This window comes from Thermobia domestica, chromosome 6 (genome assembly GCF_964235325.1).
Source record: "Thermobia domestica chromosome 6, izTheDome1.hap1.1, whole genome shotgun sequence".
Classification (NCBI taxonomy): domain Eukaryota; kingdom Metazoa; phylum Arthropoda; class Insecta; order Zygentoma; family Lepismatidae; genus Thermobia; species Thermobia domestica.
The window spans coordinates 3833889-3853038 of NC_137459.1; the positions used below are offsets into that span (position 1 = coordinate 3833889).

The following is a 19150-nucleotide window of genomic DNA, read 5'->3' on the forward strand; positions in this document are numbered from 1 at the left end:
GAAAAGTGAACGTGAAATGAAAGCAAGGATAGGAATGGCAAAAGAAACCTTTAGTAGGAAGAAAAGTCGATTTTGTGGGACCTTGAATAAAGTGTCAAGAAAAAGACTCATGAAATGCTTCGTGTGGAGATTACGCAAAAATGATGAAAAGCGACTGAAATCTTTCAAAATGTGGGTGCGGAGAGGAATGGAGAGAATTAACTAGGTCGAGCGGAAAACGAATGAGAGGGTGTTAAGAAATGGTGGGGAAAGAAAGGACAATTTTAAATACTATTAAGAGGAGGAAGACAAACAATTTTAGACATTGGTTAAGAAGGAACTGTATCATCAGGGACGTGCTACAGAGAGTGTGGTGGCAGGAAAGAGAGGGAAGGGGCGAAAGAGACTACAGTTAATGGACGATATGAAAGCAAAAAATTGTACGTCAAGACGAAGAGATAACTGGAAGATCGTGGAGCATGGAAGCTTCTCAGTTGCATAAGTCACCTGCCAATAATGCAGAATATTTACGATATTCAAAGAACAGATCATTGTTTTAACCGCTTCCCGGTCTACATTTCTGCAGAAAAACGCCCCAAAAAAGTCATATTTTTTTATTTCATATTTTAAATCTATCATAAATGCAGCCTCTCATAATCTATGTTAATTGCCATTCAGAACTAAATTTCGAAAGTTATAGCCTCTCAGAAAACTCCTTCTGGATTATCCCGAGTTATTACGGGCACAGTTCAAAATACGAGAACTTTAAGAATGGAATGGATTTGCGCTGTAAAAAGATATTCTCTATTTGGAAACATCTTTATTTACTTATTACCGAACAGTAAAAAGAACAAAAGTTCAGTGTAATACTAATATGGAGCTATTTAAAAAAGTAACCACACCTTCTTGATTATCCCAAATTATCTCCGGCACTGAAAAAAAAAATGTAAGAATGAAATAAAATATACGCTGAAAATATGCTATTTTCATTAATTACAAGCAAATCCAATGTAAAAGTTAGTAATAATACGAATTCTAATAAAGAAGTAAAGGTAATTTATAAATTACACTGTAACCAGACCAGAGAACTGTTAACACTACCTCATATTGACTTTCATTGTGCCAGTTCCTCTGCGTTTCGTCCTCAGAGTAATTTATAATTTGCGTTTATATTTTTATTTACCCTCCTAGAAATTGGAAATTTTAAAATTAAAAAAAAAAAGTCTGTAGCGAATTCACTGTCGCTACAAATTTTCTTCTTCGTCACTGCTCATTGTTTGCAAAATGTACTCAACAATGCAGTCGTAAACACAAAACTTCTTCAAAAGGAAAGAAAAAAAACTCAAGAACAGCTCCCTCGTAACAATAATACTGAAAAAACACCGAACTACTATGGGAGTAATACACTGCTCCCTGATGTTAAATCAAGAAACCAAACATAAGACGGTAGAATTTCGTGTAAATATTTGCTCTGTGCACTTTTTTTTTTTTTTTATCACGACGCAATATTTCGGGTTAATCCAGACAAGAACATAAAAAATTATAATGACCGTAATAACTCGGATTAATCCGGAAAGCTGTTAGTTTTTTTTTTTTTTTTTTTTTTTTTCATGCTTGTCTGCTGTCAATTTACCGAAAATTGTCAACAGTCATAAGTATAAAGGTGCAAGAGAAAGATTCATTGAGTGGACCCTTTTACGTAAATGAATTCAATTAACTATACTTTAAAAAAAATCATACGCAAGTAGGGAATGTACTCTTCAGTATTGAAAGTTCTCGGCAGATTGAAACAAACCGCAGAGCTATCTAAAAAGGCTTTAAGGAATTAAAAAGGTTGTGCGCACCATTAACATTACGAGAATGTTTAGTATTTGGGAAGGATGTAAATTGAAAGAGGGGAAACAGGTTCATTATTAGTTAATGCCTTATGTTTTGTTGTAGGCTATCGACGAAGGTGGCGATGAGTTCGAAGAAGACAAGAAAATCCGAAGAAAGACTCGGAAGAAACGAAAACGAGGTGACGACGATGATGAAGATGATTCTCCACGAATGAAGAAACGCCGAGGGAGACCTCCTGTCGACCGCTCAACTACAATGGATCCTCATCTAAAGAAACAAATGAAGAAGCTGATGGATATTATTATTAAGTACACCGATAGGTAGGTCATAACTTCTTATTTTCTTCATAATCTTAACTCTTCGAATTACGATCATTCAGTTCCTAGTTAACCAAACTCGTTCTGTCATTTAAAAAAGGGGTTCTAGTCAGAATTGAGCACGGGGTGCGATGCCTTAGTTGATAAGAACTTCTAGTACGAAGGAGCCCTGGTTCGATTGTGGGCGATGGGAACTGCTAGTGGACAGAATCATGTTTGTGGGTTTCATCGGAATTGTGTTTCCTTCCATCATATTTTTAGAGCAAAAACATCTCAATCTGTGAGTAACGCTAGTATGCAAACTTCAAAACATTTAAGAATTACGGATTGCATAAACTTCTAGGTGAAACTACTTAGATACTCTTATTATAAACACAAAATGCCTCACTTTGTCACCCTAACCCATAATAGTTCAGAGTTAGACTAATAGTTGTCTACAGGCAATTTACAGGATAGTGGAAGGCTTAGGAAATTTACTTTAAAAAATATTTTATGTAATAATTGAGTTACTTTTGTCATAGTTTAACTTAAGAGCATTAATATTTCCTCTTTATCCCAGAATTGGACAGTCAAATATTTTATTACGCTTTGTTCCAATAATAGTTTTAAAGAAAAGGAGAAGAAAGTACTTTGTTGTTGTTGTTGTTTGAATTAACACGTTGAAGGTTGAAATATTTGTCGTAGCAATATTATGGCTTAGTCGTAGAGCGTTCACCTCTGGTGCATGGGGTTCTTTATTTGATCCCAGCTAGCGCCATATGAGCTTTGTGGTGGACAAACACCGTGTGCGTGGATTTTCTCCGGGTTCTCGCGTTTCCTCCCACTTTCTTCATTCCACCATTTCATTCATTTCTCATCATCGCAGTCCTTTAGCCTAACCGGCATAACCATGGGACGTAAAACTAAAGGATTTTTTGCTTCCTTTATAAAGAAAAATATGTTCATTGCTAGCTATAGAGCAGCATCTCATATGATTCTTCTGAAACATTCTTTCAATATAGTGTCTGTAATGTATGTAGATTATAAATTTTATGTAACATGCTGCTTCTTGAGCTTTCTACTTTTATCATAATATTCCATTTTGTGAATTGGAAATGTCAAAATCCATTATTTGTATTCATATCACTGTTCTTTTTCCTCCCTTTTAGTGATGGAAGAGTGTTAAGTGAGCCATTCATGAAATTACCTTCTCGTCGTGAACTACCAGACTATTATGAAATCATTAAGAAGCCCTTAGATATAAAGAAAATTTTACAAAGGATAGACGAATGTAAGGTAAGTTGGTATTTTGCTTTCTTTAGAAATGGCTTTTAGCTTGCAATGATATGATCAATATTCTTGTAATCTGAAATACTTGAAACGTGATCTTTCATTACGTTTGCAAAGAGTAATTTTGCTAGTTGTGATTGTGAATTCATGAGGAATATATTATCCAGGTCCTTCTCAATTTTCTGACGTCTTGATACATTTCGGGAAATTGATATGTGTCCATCCTCAGGTAAAGAAGCTGAAAGTTGTAACATTATGTGTTATATGCCTTAGCCTGAATATAGTGTGCATTTGTTTGTGACGAAGTCGCTAACGGGTATGCTTTCTGTAAACGTGGTCCTGGGTTCGATTCCCGGTAGGAAGTGCTTATTTCAGATACAAATTACAATCTAAGTGCCGTTCATTCTGACTTCTAAACTGCTGTGCCATAATCAAAAAAATAAAATCTGACCGAAGCAATTCACGTTTTAATAAATAATAGTGTCACAGTTTCGGCAACGTATCATTGCCTTCGTCGGACACATTATGACATAAAATCTAAATGCTACAGCTGATAAAACTCACTCACTCTGTGGCCTATGGAGACCGAAGGTTCAATGCCACGTTCACAGCTCTCCATTGACTTCTATCTCTAGCCAACTGGATCCAGTTTCTACTTTTTACTTTTATATCTGCGAGGTCCATCTTAATATTGTCCTCCTATCTGCGGCTAGGTCTTCCTAATGGTCGTTTTCCTGTTAGATTTCCAGTTAAAAATTTGAAAGTATTCCTACTTTCTTCCATTCTGGCTACATGACCTGCCCACCTGAGCCTCCTAGATTGGATGACCCTAACCATGCTTGTTAAACCGTATAAATTATGCCCACAGTTGATATATCTAAGAAAACAAGAGGAAGTCATTCCTAAAACCAATGAGATCCTTCCTTTCATTTTTAACAATTTTTAATTGCATACAGATCTCAGCTTTGAATGATAAAACTGTCACTAAAAAAATAGATCTCTTCTGATAATAGCCTCGTTCTTAAAAGGGAACATTAAACACCAATTAACCAAAACTGGCGATTTAAGTACAGAGCAGAGATTACTAAAACCTCGTACACGATTTCAAATATAACAATTCTTCTCTTCTCATTATGCTGTGCCCAATTCTTTCCTTTCTTTTGGGGTGCATAACCCATAACAAAAATTTTAGCTAACAAATTTTGCCTCTTTTTATTCTTGTTTCGAGGATAGACATAGCCTTTTTTTGCCCAAAACATATCAATATATTATGTTGAACATTGAGTTTATAAGATTTTAATTCTTAGACTCATGAAATACCCAGAAGTTAGCTTTATTTAGACAAATATTCGTACCATGATTGTTCAATGAATATGAACATATATATATATATATATATATATATATATATATATATATATATAGATAGATAGATAGATAGATAGATAGATAGATAGATAATATATATATATATATATATATATATATATATATATATATATATATATATATATATATATACAGACAGACAGACAGACAGACAGACAGACAGACAGTCAGTTATTCTTTTGAGAATCATATTTGATGCCATTCGTATATTTTGTTACAGTATAGTGATTTAGATGACCTTGAAAAGGATTTCATTCAGTTGTGTAAGAATGCCCAAATCTACAATGAAGAAGCATCGTTGATCCACGAAGATTCTATCGTTCTGGAGTCAGTGTTCAGCAATGCAAGAGAGCGTTTAGAGCAGGATGGGGAGTCAGATGATGATGATGATGATGAAGAAGAGAGTCGAGGTAATTGTAGTTTCATCCCTTATTCTCATGAAAAACGACAAAGAAAGATGAAAGGACAAACATGTGACTTAAACAATTGAAAGTCTTATTGAACGAGGTAATATGTGTGACGTTGTCTCTTTAGGAAGACGGTATAATTTTGATAGAGCAAGAACGGAACAAAATACTGTATTTGCAGTGTACAATCACAAATTTCAAAAGTTTTAATTTTAGTCTCAAAGTTTTAAAAAGCAAGTTGTTACTGCTTAAATCTTGTAACTGCGAGAACCAATTACGAGGATTAAATTTTTTTGCTGTAATGTTATAAAAGGGGAAAGAAAATAACAATCATTTTAAAAATTTGCCACAAATAACGCCTTATCAGCAGTTTTGTGAACTTTATCAATGTTTATCATATCTCGCGAACAGTTTGAGATATCGAAATGCTGTAAACGGCAAAATGATACAAGTAACTAAATATTGTAGTTACATAAACATTTTTTTTTCGAAATAAACCTTTTTAAAAAAATCACATTTTCAAATCTTTGTAACTTTGTTCCTGTTCATTCGAAACAAGCCATACCATGACGCTAAGGTACTTTTAATGTGCATTAATCCTGTCCATCTCCGTTGTGCTGTATCCCAGGTCGCGCCGTGTGGACTTTGGTGGACAAACACCGTGTGCGTGGGTTTTCTCGGGGTTCTCCCGTTTCCTCCCACTTTCTTCATTCAACCATTTCATCAATTTCTCATCATCACCGTCTCCTTTAGCCCAACCGGCATAACCGTGGGACGTAAAACTTAGATTTCATTTCATTTTTTTCCGTTGTGTTGTATGTCTAATAGAGGCTCCCAAACATTGGATGCTTGTAATACTATAACATTCTTAGTTTGACACCCTGAATAATTGTGTTTTAAGTTTTCGTTTGATATGTTGACTTGAAAGATGTAATAAACTGACATAGTGCCATTATTTAAAAAAAAAAAAAATAAACTTTATATTGGATTTGCAACACTGTTCATCCGGTAATGTTACAAAATACCTAGAACGTTGTCCCCCTCCGTATAGTTTCTTGCTGCTAAATTTCGCTTCTCTGCCTTTTACGATTTCTGAGATATTTACTTCTATTATAAATGGACCACCCTGTATAGTTAGGATAGGATATGAAGACAGGTAACAAAGATATTTATTAGCATCTTTTTAGATGTTATATAGCTTTCCTTCTATTTTTTTTTCTAGTTCTGTAACGTTTTAAGCTATATAATAAAACATAAGGAAGTACTGAGTAGCCCTTATAAATGTGTGTTAAGACGAGACTTTTGTTTTTTTGCAGAAGGTGTGAATGATGATGATGATGGCTCCGACAATGACTCCGCTGTGAGAGTGAAAATAAGATTAAAAGGACGAAAAGGGGAAGGCAGCAGCCGCTCCAGACGGAAAAGAATAAACAGAAAGTACGTCAGTGATGACGACGACGATGATGATGACGTAAGTATTGGATAAGTTTCCTTATTTTAACAGCGTTAAAGAAGACTTCTGGTAGCTTCAGTTGGAGGGTATGGGCAGGGAGTAAACTTAACAAAGTACGAAATCATTTCTTGCAGCAGAGTATTTCGCCCTCTAAGTTCGAAACTTCATACGTACGCGCTTCAAGAAAACTATTGATAAGAAAAATGTAATAATATGGGTTCAAGTTAATACTTTTCTTCAGCAGCACATACGTATACATGTTTAATGAAATTCATGATAAATTGCTTTATATTCACAAGGAATCTTATATATCAGTTCGTAAGTAGTGTTCCTTGTAATGCATAACATCAGTTTTTGACATGATTTCGACATCCGGGTCTGAAGAATGCGATAAATACTAATAGAATAGAAAAATTGTTAGCGTAACAAATGAAAATTCAAAACGGAAAAATAATTCTAATGATTCGTAGAATGTATTAAAGTGGCCTGTGTGTTTCAGGTTCAGAGGTCCTCAGAGAGGAAGAAGCAGCGAAGCGTAATAGAGGTAAGTAACATTTTTAGTTCTTAGCGAATCCCCGTGATTATTCAGGAAGGAGGGAACACTCCGTAGGATGAACAAATATTCTAAGACCATAAATGTATCCCTTGCAGGAGATTAATTACCTCACTTTGCCGATAATAAACCATCGTTATTAGGCAGAAATCGGACTTGGGTTTCAATAGAAGATATCTATTAACTCCATGGCTGTTGGCTGGAGAAACTCGATTCATGATTACGTTGAAACATCTGGTTGGTCGGTATTTTTGTCACAAAAACATACGTGGTGGAATTATGAAACAAATTTGGTAATTTGGGGATGATAGTGTGTCCACTCCCTGCTAAAACCAAGAGTTTAGTAAGCGGGGAGAAGGGTGCATTATGCAGGAATTGGGCATCTTACCGGAAAGTTTTATTTACAGTATTATCTAAGTTTTAATATATTAGTGACGTTATTTATTCTTGTTTCTTTCCTTGCGTTTCAATGCTTGTTCTTTGAATTACTCATTTTTATGTCGTTGGTTTCTTTTCTACTCGCGGCATATTGGATAGGGAAAATTCATTCTTATCACATGGCATGGTTAATTTTAACGAACTAATAACTGTCTTTCAGTAGACGACATGCATTCGTCTGTAACTTGATACATTTTGTAAGATTGAACCGGTTTTAACGAAAAGTAGTGTATGCTGTTCTTAAGGTTATCAAATACACCTGATTCCTTGGGTCGAAATCTTTTTTAATTTAGAGGGTAACGTAATCCCCATGATGACTTCCGTAAAAGTAGTTTGGTTTTGATGCAGTTTTATTGAGGGTTAGCGAATAATCCCGTTAGAATCAAAAATAAAAGAAAAAGTTACTACTGTCTTACAAACAAGGCGACGTGAATCGAACTCAAGAATCTCTCGGCGTGCAAAGCTGTAGAGCACAGCTTCCGTTAACACCAAATATGGAGATCTATAATTCCTAGGCGATTGGCTACTTATTCATCGATTTTTTTTCGGATCCGGCTGGAGTTACCGAGAAATAAAGTACAAGGCGAGTCGAGTTGAACCGAGCTGTGGCACTAAATATGATATTTTTCATTCATTTGAGCATGAAATATTTGTCCACCAAGTTTGGTTCAGATCTGTCAGTAAGGGGGCGCGGTGGCTCAGTGATAGAGCGTTCACCTCAGGTGCATGGAGTCCATGGTTCGATCCCAGCTCGCACCATGTGAACTTTGTGGTAGACAAACAACGTGTCCGTGGGTTCTCCCGTTTCCTCCCACTTTCTTCATTCCACCATTTTATTCATTTCTCATTTTCACCGTCTCCTTTAGCCTAGCCGGCATAACCGTGGGACGTAAACCTTAAAGATTTTTTCTCAGATATATCATTAGTTACCGAGACATAAAGTACCACGTAAGCACACACACATACATCTGCAGTAAAAGTGTACGTTCCCGTATGCTTACACCGAGAGCTAAAAATGAGCCACGATAACTTTCGTTAAAAAATTCCGATGTTCAGCCACATTCTTGTTTCCAGTCTGACTTAGATGAAAAGCCGAACTCTGTCGTGGCTAACTGGTAAGCTTTTCAGTAGCGTGCTAAAGATCGGTTCCATTCCAGATGGGAGCTCATTGAGCTGTGGGTGCACGTTTTATATAGCTTCGGTATCGAAAAACGGACGTTCAAATTCAAGGTGCAAAGAAAAGATTCCGTGAAACTTTCTGATATACTGAGAGTTATTTGACGATTAACGAACAGTACAGCAGAAGGTATTTTTTTCATGAAAGAAATCAATCTTCTTTAATGATTCTTTTTTATTCAAACACAATTTTTTGTAACGTCGAAAGTAAGTTACATGTATGTGTTTTGCCGTGGTTAACCGAAAAATTAAGAAAAATGGAAGGTCTTATAAGTCATTCGGGACTAATGCGGAAATTTGAAATTTGATTTAAGTGACCACCTTGCGTGATGAGGTCGTACTAAATATACGGAGTTTCATAGAATTGTAAATTATTTCTGATAAAATCAGTTGCTTTACAAGCGCAAAGTTTTTACATGCAAGTTTAGTTAAATTATATACTACTGTTCTGTTCTTTATGATTATTTTATTTCTGTAGTTTAAAGATGATAATAATAAATCTTCTGTTTTCGTTTTTGTACAGAAAGAGTTAATTTTTAAGATTGACTCATTTTACTTACATCGAAAGTGTCTTAAATAAGAATACTAGTAAAACGTGAAATAAAATTATTTTCGTTTGTTATGTAAAAAGTAAGGAATCAGCAGAGCCGATTTTTCTTTACATTGTATCCTCTAGAACTCCTAATTCAGTGAAAATTTAATATGAAAACTTACAACTGGTTCGGAAGCAGAACAAATGCCTCCGGCTTACCTTGATTTATACAATCAATTCAGTGGAATCTTAAACAGATTAACATAAATACAGGGTGTCCTACATAAAATCGGTACACCTCATGCACAAGATTCAAGTAACACTTTAAGAGCAACAATAAACTAACAATGAATAGATAATAGTAACGTTAAACAATTACCTTTTTATAAGAGATGCTGGAAGTGGTGGCTATGGGCATCCAGCATGGCTGACCTCGTTTGATGACGCTACCAGCAACACGCTGTAATTCTGCAGGCGTGATGTTAATTTCTCTAGTAACGTTCCGTTTAAGATGGTCAGTTGTGTGAGGATTGTCAGCATACGTTTTGCTTTTCAGTGTGCCCCATAAATAAAAATCACACGGTGTTAAGTCCGGGGACCTTTGGGGGCCAAAAGCCTGTAGTCACAAGAAGCACTGATTCAGCACGTAACACATTACAACAACTCAACAATGCGAGATTCCAACAACTGACGCACGAACACACTGGTGCACTCAAATTTCCAATAAAATGCAGTGTAGCCAACTTTCGAGACAGTGTTGTCACCCCACAAGCAATTTAACTCGAGATGATTAACCGGTATGTGAGGCGAACCTGTTTTACGTGGGACTCCCTGTACTTCAATGAGAATGAAAATAAAGCGACTAATCTTTTCGGTTTTAATATTACATGTAATTTATGGCAATACGGTAAATATTGTATTGCTGAAAAATCTTTGCTAGCTACCTCATTTTGAGAAGTTCTGTACCATTCTCAGAATTGATGCCAAATAGAGGCCTTTTGGTTTTATCTGTTTCAGACTTTAGGTTCCTTCGTCGAAAGTACTATATTACGACTATGATCGTAAGTAGAAAACTTCTAAAATAAAGGTAGGTGACTACTTTTTCTTGACCAAGAATATACATACTAACGTTTCATATGTGTAAATTAGTTCATGATCAGTACAGATTGCGAGTCCCTTTTCGAAGTAGTAGTTGCTCAGTGACTGAAAACAAATGAGGCTGCTGAATACATTCGTAAAGTTGGTTTCTAGCTTGTGTTCGTTAAAAATTAATCCAAGTGGCTGCCAGAGGTTTTCTTCGTAGCAAAGGTTATGATTTCGCATGAGCTGTTCTTATCAAGAATATATATATGAGGCATGAACAAAGTGTAATTGTTTAATACATCTTGTTCTAACAAACAAAAATTTTCTGTCTGAATTTAGGGTTCACTTGAGATGAAAGGGTGAATAGGAGGAAACAGCAACAGATGGGTTTGCTTCGTCAACAGACCTCAATTTGAAACACCTCTCGTAAGTGTTCTTCAGTCACAAGAATACACTAATTTTGTTCCGTTTTGTTGTCTTCGTTTCAGTAAATATAACATCTATTTTGATGAGTAGGACATTGTCGTACTTGATTCGTTGGGTGCTTCGTTTTTTCAATCCATTGTTCGCTTGCTTTAACAGTACATATATGTGTTGTGTTTGTGTGTGGTTTTTGATTGTGCATTTTTATTTTTAAATCCTTTAATATTGTAGTTGTTGTTATATCTGGGTTTAAATCTCAGCGTGTTTTTCTTTGATCATATCTTTTGGCAAGGACTGATTGACGAGAGCTGTTTGTTATTCAATATAATGTCTTTCTGGTTAAGAAAGGAAATTATGAAAACATTCTTCAGGATGGTTGACAATCTCGGTTGTTTCTTTTTTTTCTTCTTTTTTTTTCGTTATATATTCTACGTATAGACAGCGGATAACGTAAACTCGACCATCGGAGTAAAGAATACATCAAAGTATAGAGCCTCGTCGTCATCACGACGCAGGCGTAACTTTGTTCGTTATTTCGTTAAAGCTATATTTTGTTACTGAAACAGTAAATGTGGTTTTCCTCCACTACTTCCGCAGTTTTTCTTAAGTAAGTACGATATTGACTGCAGGAAGTTGGTCTGTATTCCATATAACACTTAACTGTCGTGCAACGCCGTGGATATACACGCGACTAGTAGTTGGATCTCACTTCAACATTAGGTTTTGAGCTTCATAACTTGTGTGTCCCAAAATGACACTAAAAAAAATATTAATCACAAATCAGAATATCGATTAACCTGATGTAATTCTTATTATAATGGATAGCTACTAATTTCTTGACCTGCTCATACGTTAGTTAATTTCTTCTCTTGGAATTAGTGTATGTAACTTAAGGTCCTATTATTTCGAAAGCTGCTGATTGGCCAGTGTTGTGAAAGCTGAACTTTTTCTCTAGTCTGTATCCACACGGTACTAAATAGTATGCTGTTACGGGGGGGAGTCCGAAAATGTTTCCCCTCTCGTTTCCCCCAGGACAGCGAACAGCAATGAGGGGAAACAAGACAGGGGTTGCACTTGCAACACACTCAGATATAAGTGGATATCATTCGCCCGCAATCCTGCAGACGGCGCCGTCGCAAAGCGGAGATGAGTCTCTCAGTCCGAGCCTGGTAGCTATGGAGAGAAGGCGCGTTTCGATGTCGTAATCAAAGGAATTGCGAGCGGTTGTCCAGGCGATTCAGAACAAGTGGCCTGGCCTTCTCATATCTGGTGTTCTGTTGTTGGATGACAATGCGAGACCACACTCAGCGACGGCAACGCAACTCTTGGATGTGAGTGCCTTGCTCATCCACCATACAGTCCAGATTTCGCACCGAATGACTTCCATCCGTTTCCAGTCTTGAAGAAGACTCTGGGTTTGGAAGTAATACTGAAGTCACAGAAGCTGTTTGACGCTTCTTCCGTGCGCAGAGCTCTGAATTTTTTCCGGAAGAGTTTTTGAAGCTTATAGACCAGTATGGGAATTATCTCAATGTACGTGGTGCTTATGTAGAAAAATAAAGGCACGTCCGATCTTTAATGTCACATGCTATTTTTGGTCTTGCATCCCCAGCTCTGCCCACAGTCGCCTGGGGAAACTTATTTCTGGACCCCCCTCCCCCTCGCAAAAAACTACACCTGTCACTAAATCCGTGAACGTAGCTATTAGGCTTATTTGTCTACACAGTCAGTATTTATTTATCCATTCGTTAGCTCTGGACTGTAAGAACGCTTAAAGCACGGCATTAACAACGCATCGCGCGACATCAACAACGCAGCGTTACCATCTGCCGATTGGGGTAATGACTATATCGTTGGATGGACTATACGAACGTTTTCAATGCGGAGCCAAGACGCGCTAATCGAGCATTTACAACATTTAACGCGTCTTCACGCATTGACAACAGAACATTGTTAGTGTGTACGTATATCAAGTAAAGGAAGTTTAGGAATATTCAGTGGCGTACCTATGAGTTGTGAATTATGAGGAGCCCCACAGTTTTGTAGCAGAAAAAAGTAATATCGTGAAAAATGCAATCCACGGGATTAGCTTCACAATTATTGCATATAGAAGTATTTTTCGAAGCTTGGAAGCAATAAGTAGCATTCTCCCGGTACAAAGTTTAGTGTAATGCAACGAAATTTGTAAATTATAAAATATAAAATTGAAAACAAGTCTGTTTTAAGCTAATGAAAAGAGTTTTTGACATACCGTGCATACGCTTCGTATTTAGCGTCCATATACACTCTGTAAAGAAAAAATAGCGACACCTCAAGTCTCAAGCTAACTTGCACAGAAAACCATAATTGCAGCCTGTTAGAAGAGGAATAGAATGAAATAAAGAGTGGGATAGATCATTTGCGTTATCTGTGACACCTGTGGTGTTCGACATCGCTTGCCAATTGTTTGTGTATCAGTAATATTTTCGCTAGATGGCACTGAGTGCGTCTCGTAAATTATTGTAGTGAGAATTCTGCATTGCATTTCTGATGTGTAGGCTGAGGTAAATAGCATTTCATGATTGTTCTTTGCTTTCTCATTGTTTGGATAGTGTCAAGTGGCAAACTTGTTGTCGTGCAGCGTTGTTTGTGTGTGATATTGTTGCTACATGTGGACTGTAAACAAATAAGATGGGTAAGAATTGTGACTTGGTGTCATGTGAACAAGACATAATCCTTGCTTTGGGTAGTTAAGGCAAATCTCTAAGGGAATAGACGGAATACTAAAAAGCCATCATTCTACGGCAAGAAGAGTAATTCACAAGTGGAAACAGCATAACAAATAGTCTTTTCGTCAACAGTGTGAAATGAAAATAAAAGTATCCCCAGAGCAGATTGCTAAATGAAATCAATAGCACTGAAGATTTAAGGAGTGATTTCCCCAAAAATCGCTTCTGTAGTTTAACATGATCTTGGAACTGCAGTTACTCGTACAACTGTATTGTCTTGACTGTATGAAGAGGATATTCCAAAGAAGAAACTGCGTAGAAAGTCGAAACTGACAAAACACGGAGGACTTCAACATGTAGTTTTGTGAGTCGGTATGCAACTTGAACTTATTACAACTGCAAGCACGTCGTTTTCTTCGTTGAAAAGTTTAGAATAGTGGGAAACGATGGTGGTGTGAGGTTGTGGATACGAACAAGCAAGGAACTTGACAATGATTTTGTTTAAGAGATGCAAATATTCGGTAACTGAGTGATGGTATGGGCTTGGGTCACCGTTAAAGGCGTCAGAACGACGGATGTATATGAAGGAACGTTTGATGCACGAAAATATCTTCCAATTCTGGTACGTAAAGTTCTTACAACAGCTAAAGATGACTTTTCTGAAGAAAATTTGGACTACTTCCTGTTCCAGGACGATAATGCTTCATGTCACCGAGCGAAAATCGTTAATACGTGGTTCAAGAATATGACTATTTAGAGACTCATGTGCCCTACAAACTCACCTGACATGAATCCAGTGAAAAATGTATGGATCAATATGAATAGAAGATTCAATGGACAACTATCTCTAATAGAATGGAATTCAAGGAACAGATAATCCGGGTGTTATTCCGTGAAATCGACGGTGCATTTTGCAATAACCTTGTTACCAAAGGGCTCCGATGATTCCCTGCACTCCAGAAAGCCCATGGTGCACATACAAAATACTAGTTTGGTGTATGGTACTCCCCGATGTTTGCACAAAATAAGTCTTACCCTTAAGAAATTCCATTTCTTGTTTTCTGCTATTGTTGTTGATCTTTTTCAGTTTTATTTATAATGCTTCCTATAAACGCTTTTGCTCAAAACACACATAGCTACTTATATATGCATATAAATTCTTTAAATTCATGTCAAAAGCCTAAAACTTTGGCGCAAGTATTAAGATTGAACTGCTCATTAGGAATATACATTGGCACATTATCAGGAATTCATGTAGAAAATCATATTGATTAAAGTATGTTGCGAAAACCATATCCGAGCAAGTGTCGCTATTTTTTCTTTACAGAGTGTAGTACGAAAAAAGTTACGTCCACTTTTCCGTAATGCTAACGCCATGTTAACAGTGTCTGTATAATCCAAATACAAATAACCATAGACTAGATTAAGGTTTTAACACTAAGAAATATTGTGACAGGCAAACCCTCATTAGTTATTAATTCATGCGAAGAAATGTATAACCTGTTAAATGTAGTTTCAGTTTTATTTGTTGTTTATTGGTTCGAAGAGAGAATCTATTAGGAGATTAGAGGTCGTGTTATGAGAATTCACTTCATTTTTGCATCAATTGAATCAGATATTTTTCAAAGCCGTGAGCATTTTGCGTTATTGCGGTTGGTGATATTTTTGTACAAAAAACAATTTCTCACAGTGCTGCAGGATAAATTAAAGAATCCAGCTTACATGTTACGGTTGGCATGGAAAACAACTGTTCCATCTGTTTTCTTAATAATACCGTATTTAAGCAAGGGAAAAGGTATTACAGTACAGCAAACCAACTACAGGTGAATTATGTATTTATAATCAAAACATGAGTACTTACGAAAGGCCAGTGTTTGCAAGGCTTACAAGTTGTCTGCTCAAAGAAAAGATGAAAGGGTTTTGCTTGGTGAGAAGAATGCTTATCCAAATGCGTTTTAACAAAAACTGTCTTTTGTTGCAAACATTACTAGATCCGACTTCAGAAAGAGTCGTTTGGAGTGGGCTTGTTGCCTCCTGGACAATTAATGTATGCTTGAAATACAGAGAAATACTTCAAAACAGTAAAATAGTTCAATCATTTTTATATAGGCCTACAAAAAAGGTAGCCTTTTTGGGAGGAGGAGGGGGCGTTGTCCTCTTTGTGGATCCGTCAGTGTTTCGAAAATCAGACACACATCAGAAATATAGATTGCAGACGTGAGTTTGACTTTCAAGTTTTTTAATAATGTCTCACGAAATACATAAGTTACTTCGCTCTCACCAAATCTCCAATGATTTCTGAAACATGATAAAGTACAAAAAAATACTGAAACTTGCACCAATCCATGACAGTTGTAGGAAATTATGTGAAAGTCTTAAGATAGTGAAGAAGCTGCCAAAATTTATAGTATTTTCTCTTTTCAACTGTACATATTTAATGTTGATACAGTTTAAATGTCTAAGATTTTAGCCAGTCTTTTCCCGTATATTAGACGTGAGATACTGACCTAATACCTTGGAAGTGGTTATTTCGGAAATAGACAGAACGAATGCGTCTGGTACTTGATCCACCATTAAAGATGACCACACTTGAGAAACGAGTCATCACAAAAGGAGAACAAAGCTGGAATTATTATTACTTCATATAATTAATGATTTGAGATGAAATTGCTTTAATTAAAAAAAAAAAATCTCAAATGATCATTATGAAGAGTAGAAGTACATTTGGGAAGTTTAAAATATTACTTCATCGGCGTTAGAAAAATGGGAAATTGAACAATCAGTGAGCTGTCTTTAAAAAAGTGCATCAAAGAACTTTATACCGTAAACTATTTAATGTAAAAGCTAAATGCTTTGACAATACAGTGAAAAATATTTTTTTTGTTCCTATTCCTAACTAGCAGCATATTCTAAGCATGAATTATTAAAGAATCTGTGTTTATTAAGATCACAAAAGTGCATGTTGGTCTACTGGCTAGCACGTCCGCCTTTGGCGCCTGTGGATCGGGATTCAATTCCGGGTGCGAGAGCACTAAAACCTTACTTTCACATTCATTCATTTTAATTAATCACCATTGTCCTTCAGCTTAAAAGGCATAACCATGGGGCGTTAAACTAACAATTTTATTTCATTTTTTCATGCAAGTGAGACTTCAGTCTGTCCGTTACTCTGCACCACAACTCTTAAAACAGGTAGAGGGATTACCTCAGTTGAGTACATGAATGGATTGAATCCAGTACTAGTGACTATCCATATCCCATTTTCTCCTATTGAAACAAAGGTAGTAGAAGTTACACATCTCTCCGTTAGATAGTGTAAACATCTGCCGGCTGAAATAGAAACTTCTATTGCATAATTCTTTTTGCGGTTTACTAAGGTTTGTATACCTTCAATAATTTTGCTTGAGAACTGTATTACCGAAATTTCTAATAATGATTGACACATCGTTCGTGAACGACAAAGCAATAAGAAGTTTTCACTCCTTGAACGGTAACGAAGTATGATATTGTCGCTTCAGACAATAATTGAATCCTCAAAATGTATTACGAGGCTTTCGTGTTCCAGTGTATCTCATATAAATATGTAAAGTAACATGTTAAGCTTCCTTATAATTCATACAACTTGGAGATGAATGTTTCGAAGCATGAAAGGATATGAAGAGAAAGCTACATTATCAATATGTTGGGTTCAATTTCAACATTAGATTTGAGAACTACTTATCATGAAGCTTCACTTCCACATGTGTCTGTATCTGTATATCACCAGGGTGTTTCACTGTCTTATATTAGCCATCGACGTGTTATGCTGTCAGATCAGCAGATTGAAACTGGGTTGTCTAACTGTTCAGTGAAACTAACGCACACATGTGCAATGAAAATTTCTTCGAGGGGAAAGTCCATCGACGAAGCAAGCTGAGTTGAATTCTTATTTTCAAGCCTTGTAATGAAACTTCATATAGAAAGTTTGGAAGTGAATTCGGGCTGTGTAGAGTATGAACATAATTCTTGGTGGGTGTATTTGACTGGAAGATGAGGGGATCTTACGCTTTTAGGATAAGGGTATCAATAACAGAGAGAGTACATGAGCTTTCGATACTTTTTTATAACAAATTTAGTTGTGCAACTTGTTTGTAGAATTTGTTGCCGATCAGTCTGCTTGTTTTGGTTTTAAATACAAATAAAATATTTCTAAGCCTTTCTAGCGTCCTCAGACAGAAGAAAGAATTTATTTCCTATTGCTGTTTTCTTTCTTCTCTCAGCATTTATATAATGTGTATGTGTGTGTTGGAGGCCCATGTAACCATCTTTTGTTGTGATTTTCAGGATGACACTGAGAAACCTTCCTCCCGGAGTTCTTCACGTGTGTCCTCTCCCACCCCATCCAAGAGAAACCGATGAATCTTTGCACGACAAAGACTGCTTCTAAATAATTTCCAAGACACGTGAATATTCGAGTGAAATATACGAATCTATTGTGATCAGATGTGAAGAAAATCTTGAACTGACAGTTATCGCTGAAGGTATTATATTGATCAAGATTTAGTATTTTAAAATATGTGAAGTATTTTTATGTTCTACAGATGTAAGATTATTTTCATGTCTATTGAAATGGTGTTTAAAAACTTATCTGCTCAGGATCGTCTTTTGTTAATATGTTTCCGTTTCTATGAATAAATTTATTTGTATTTGAAATAAAGATAAGTTCTATTTAAAGAGAAAGTGTTAATGCTTGTGAGCACATTAGAAGAGTGTAATGTTAGATTAAAATGCAATTTTTATTAAGTCACGAAAGTACTAAGCAATTGTGTGAGTAAATCTGTAGAAGTTTGGTTTATTTATGAAGTCCTATACTCACACGACATGATGTGCATTATTTATGAATATATATTTTTATGATTGTGTAGCTGACAAGGTGAATTTTGTAACTTACGATGTTGCTGTATTTCAGCTGTGGTGGAAATAAAGATGTTTCAAGTATTTTATATCCTTTGATTGCAACCATCGCTGTGTCGAGTAAAGCTCAAGGCTCGTAGTGTATGTTCCTTCCACTTGTTAAATTTGCCAAGTAATAGTAGTACAAGAAGGCAGAACATGGGAGAGAAATGTAATAATCTCAATTAGTTTTTGACACACATATTTATATATTACAATGTAGAATCGATTATTTTTATCAAGCTTTAATTCAGTAGTATATTGTAGTGCCTTTCCTAACTGCAAATCTGCTTCTCTCTGTACAGTTTTTTTTTTTCTTTTCTCAGTCAACAAAGGCTGTTTCAGACAACATAATAGGAAACTCCCCTTCTTCGCACTACTTCCACTACAGAAGGGGAAAGCTAGTCGTTGACCTTCACAGGGAAGGAAGCTTTTCTAACAAACAGAATCGTGTAAACTCTAAATTGGCGTATTGGTAACAATTATGAATGAGTCAATGTAGGTAGATTAATGACGGAAAATGAGTATTACTACTTAGACCCTACTGTAAAACATTATATTGTCTTAACAAATACCGAAGACATTAAAATCAGTAAGAGCTCAATCCGCCCATTATTTTGTATGAATGTGGAAGTTGATCCCTAACACGAAT

The 19150-nt window shown here is 36.1% G+C and overlaps 1 protein-coding gene across 8 annotated transcripts in view; it reads left to right on the forward strand.

The window, feature by feature from the left end:
* The window catches only part of brm (ATP-dependent helicase brm), a 91445-nt gene extending 72902 nt beyond the window's left edge, over positions 1-18543 (forward strand). For 5 of the 8 annotated variants that reach the window (XM_081761247.1, XM_081761250.1, XM_081761245.1 and 2 more), the window contains exons 23-28: positions 1921-2138; positions 3284-3410; positions 5014-5203; positions 6517-6671; positions 7153-7197; positions 17890-18543. In XM_081761247.1, coding sequence (XP_081617373.1) covers positions 1921-2138; positions 3284-3410; positions 5014-5203; positions 6517-6671; positions 7153-7197; positions 17890-17964 — 810 coding nt within the window. In that variant the 3' untranslated portion in view covers positions 17965-18543. Of the gene's footprint in view, positions 1-1920; positions 2139-3283; positions 3411-5013; positions 5204-6516; positions 6672-7152; positions 7198-10774; positions 10862-17889 lie in introns of all 8 variants that reach the window. The other 3 variants (XR_014131793.1, XR_014131794.1, XM_081761251.1) reach the window with 3 other exon arrangements.
* The last annotated feature ends 607 nt before the right edge of the window (positions 18544-19150 follow it).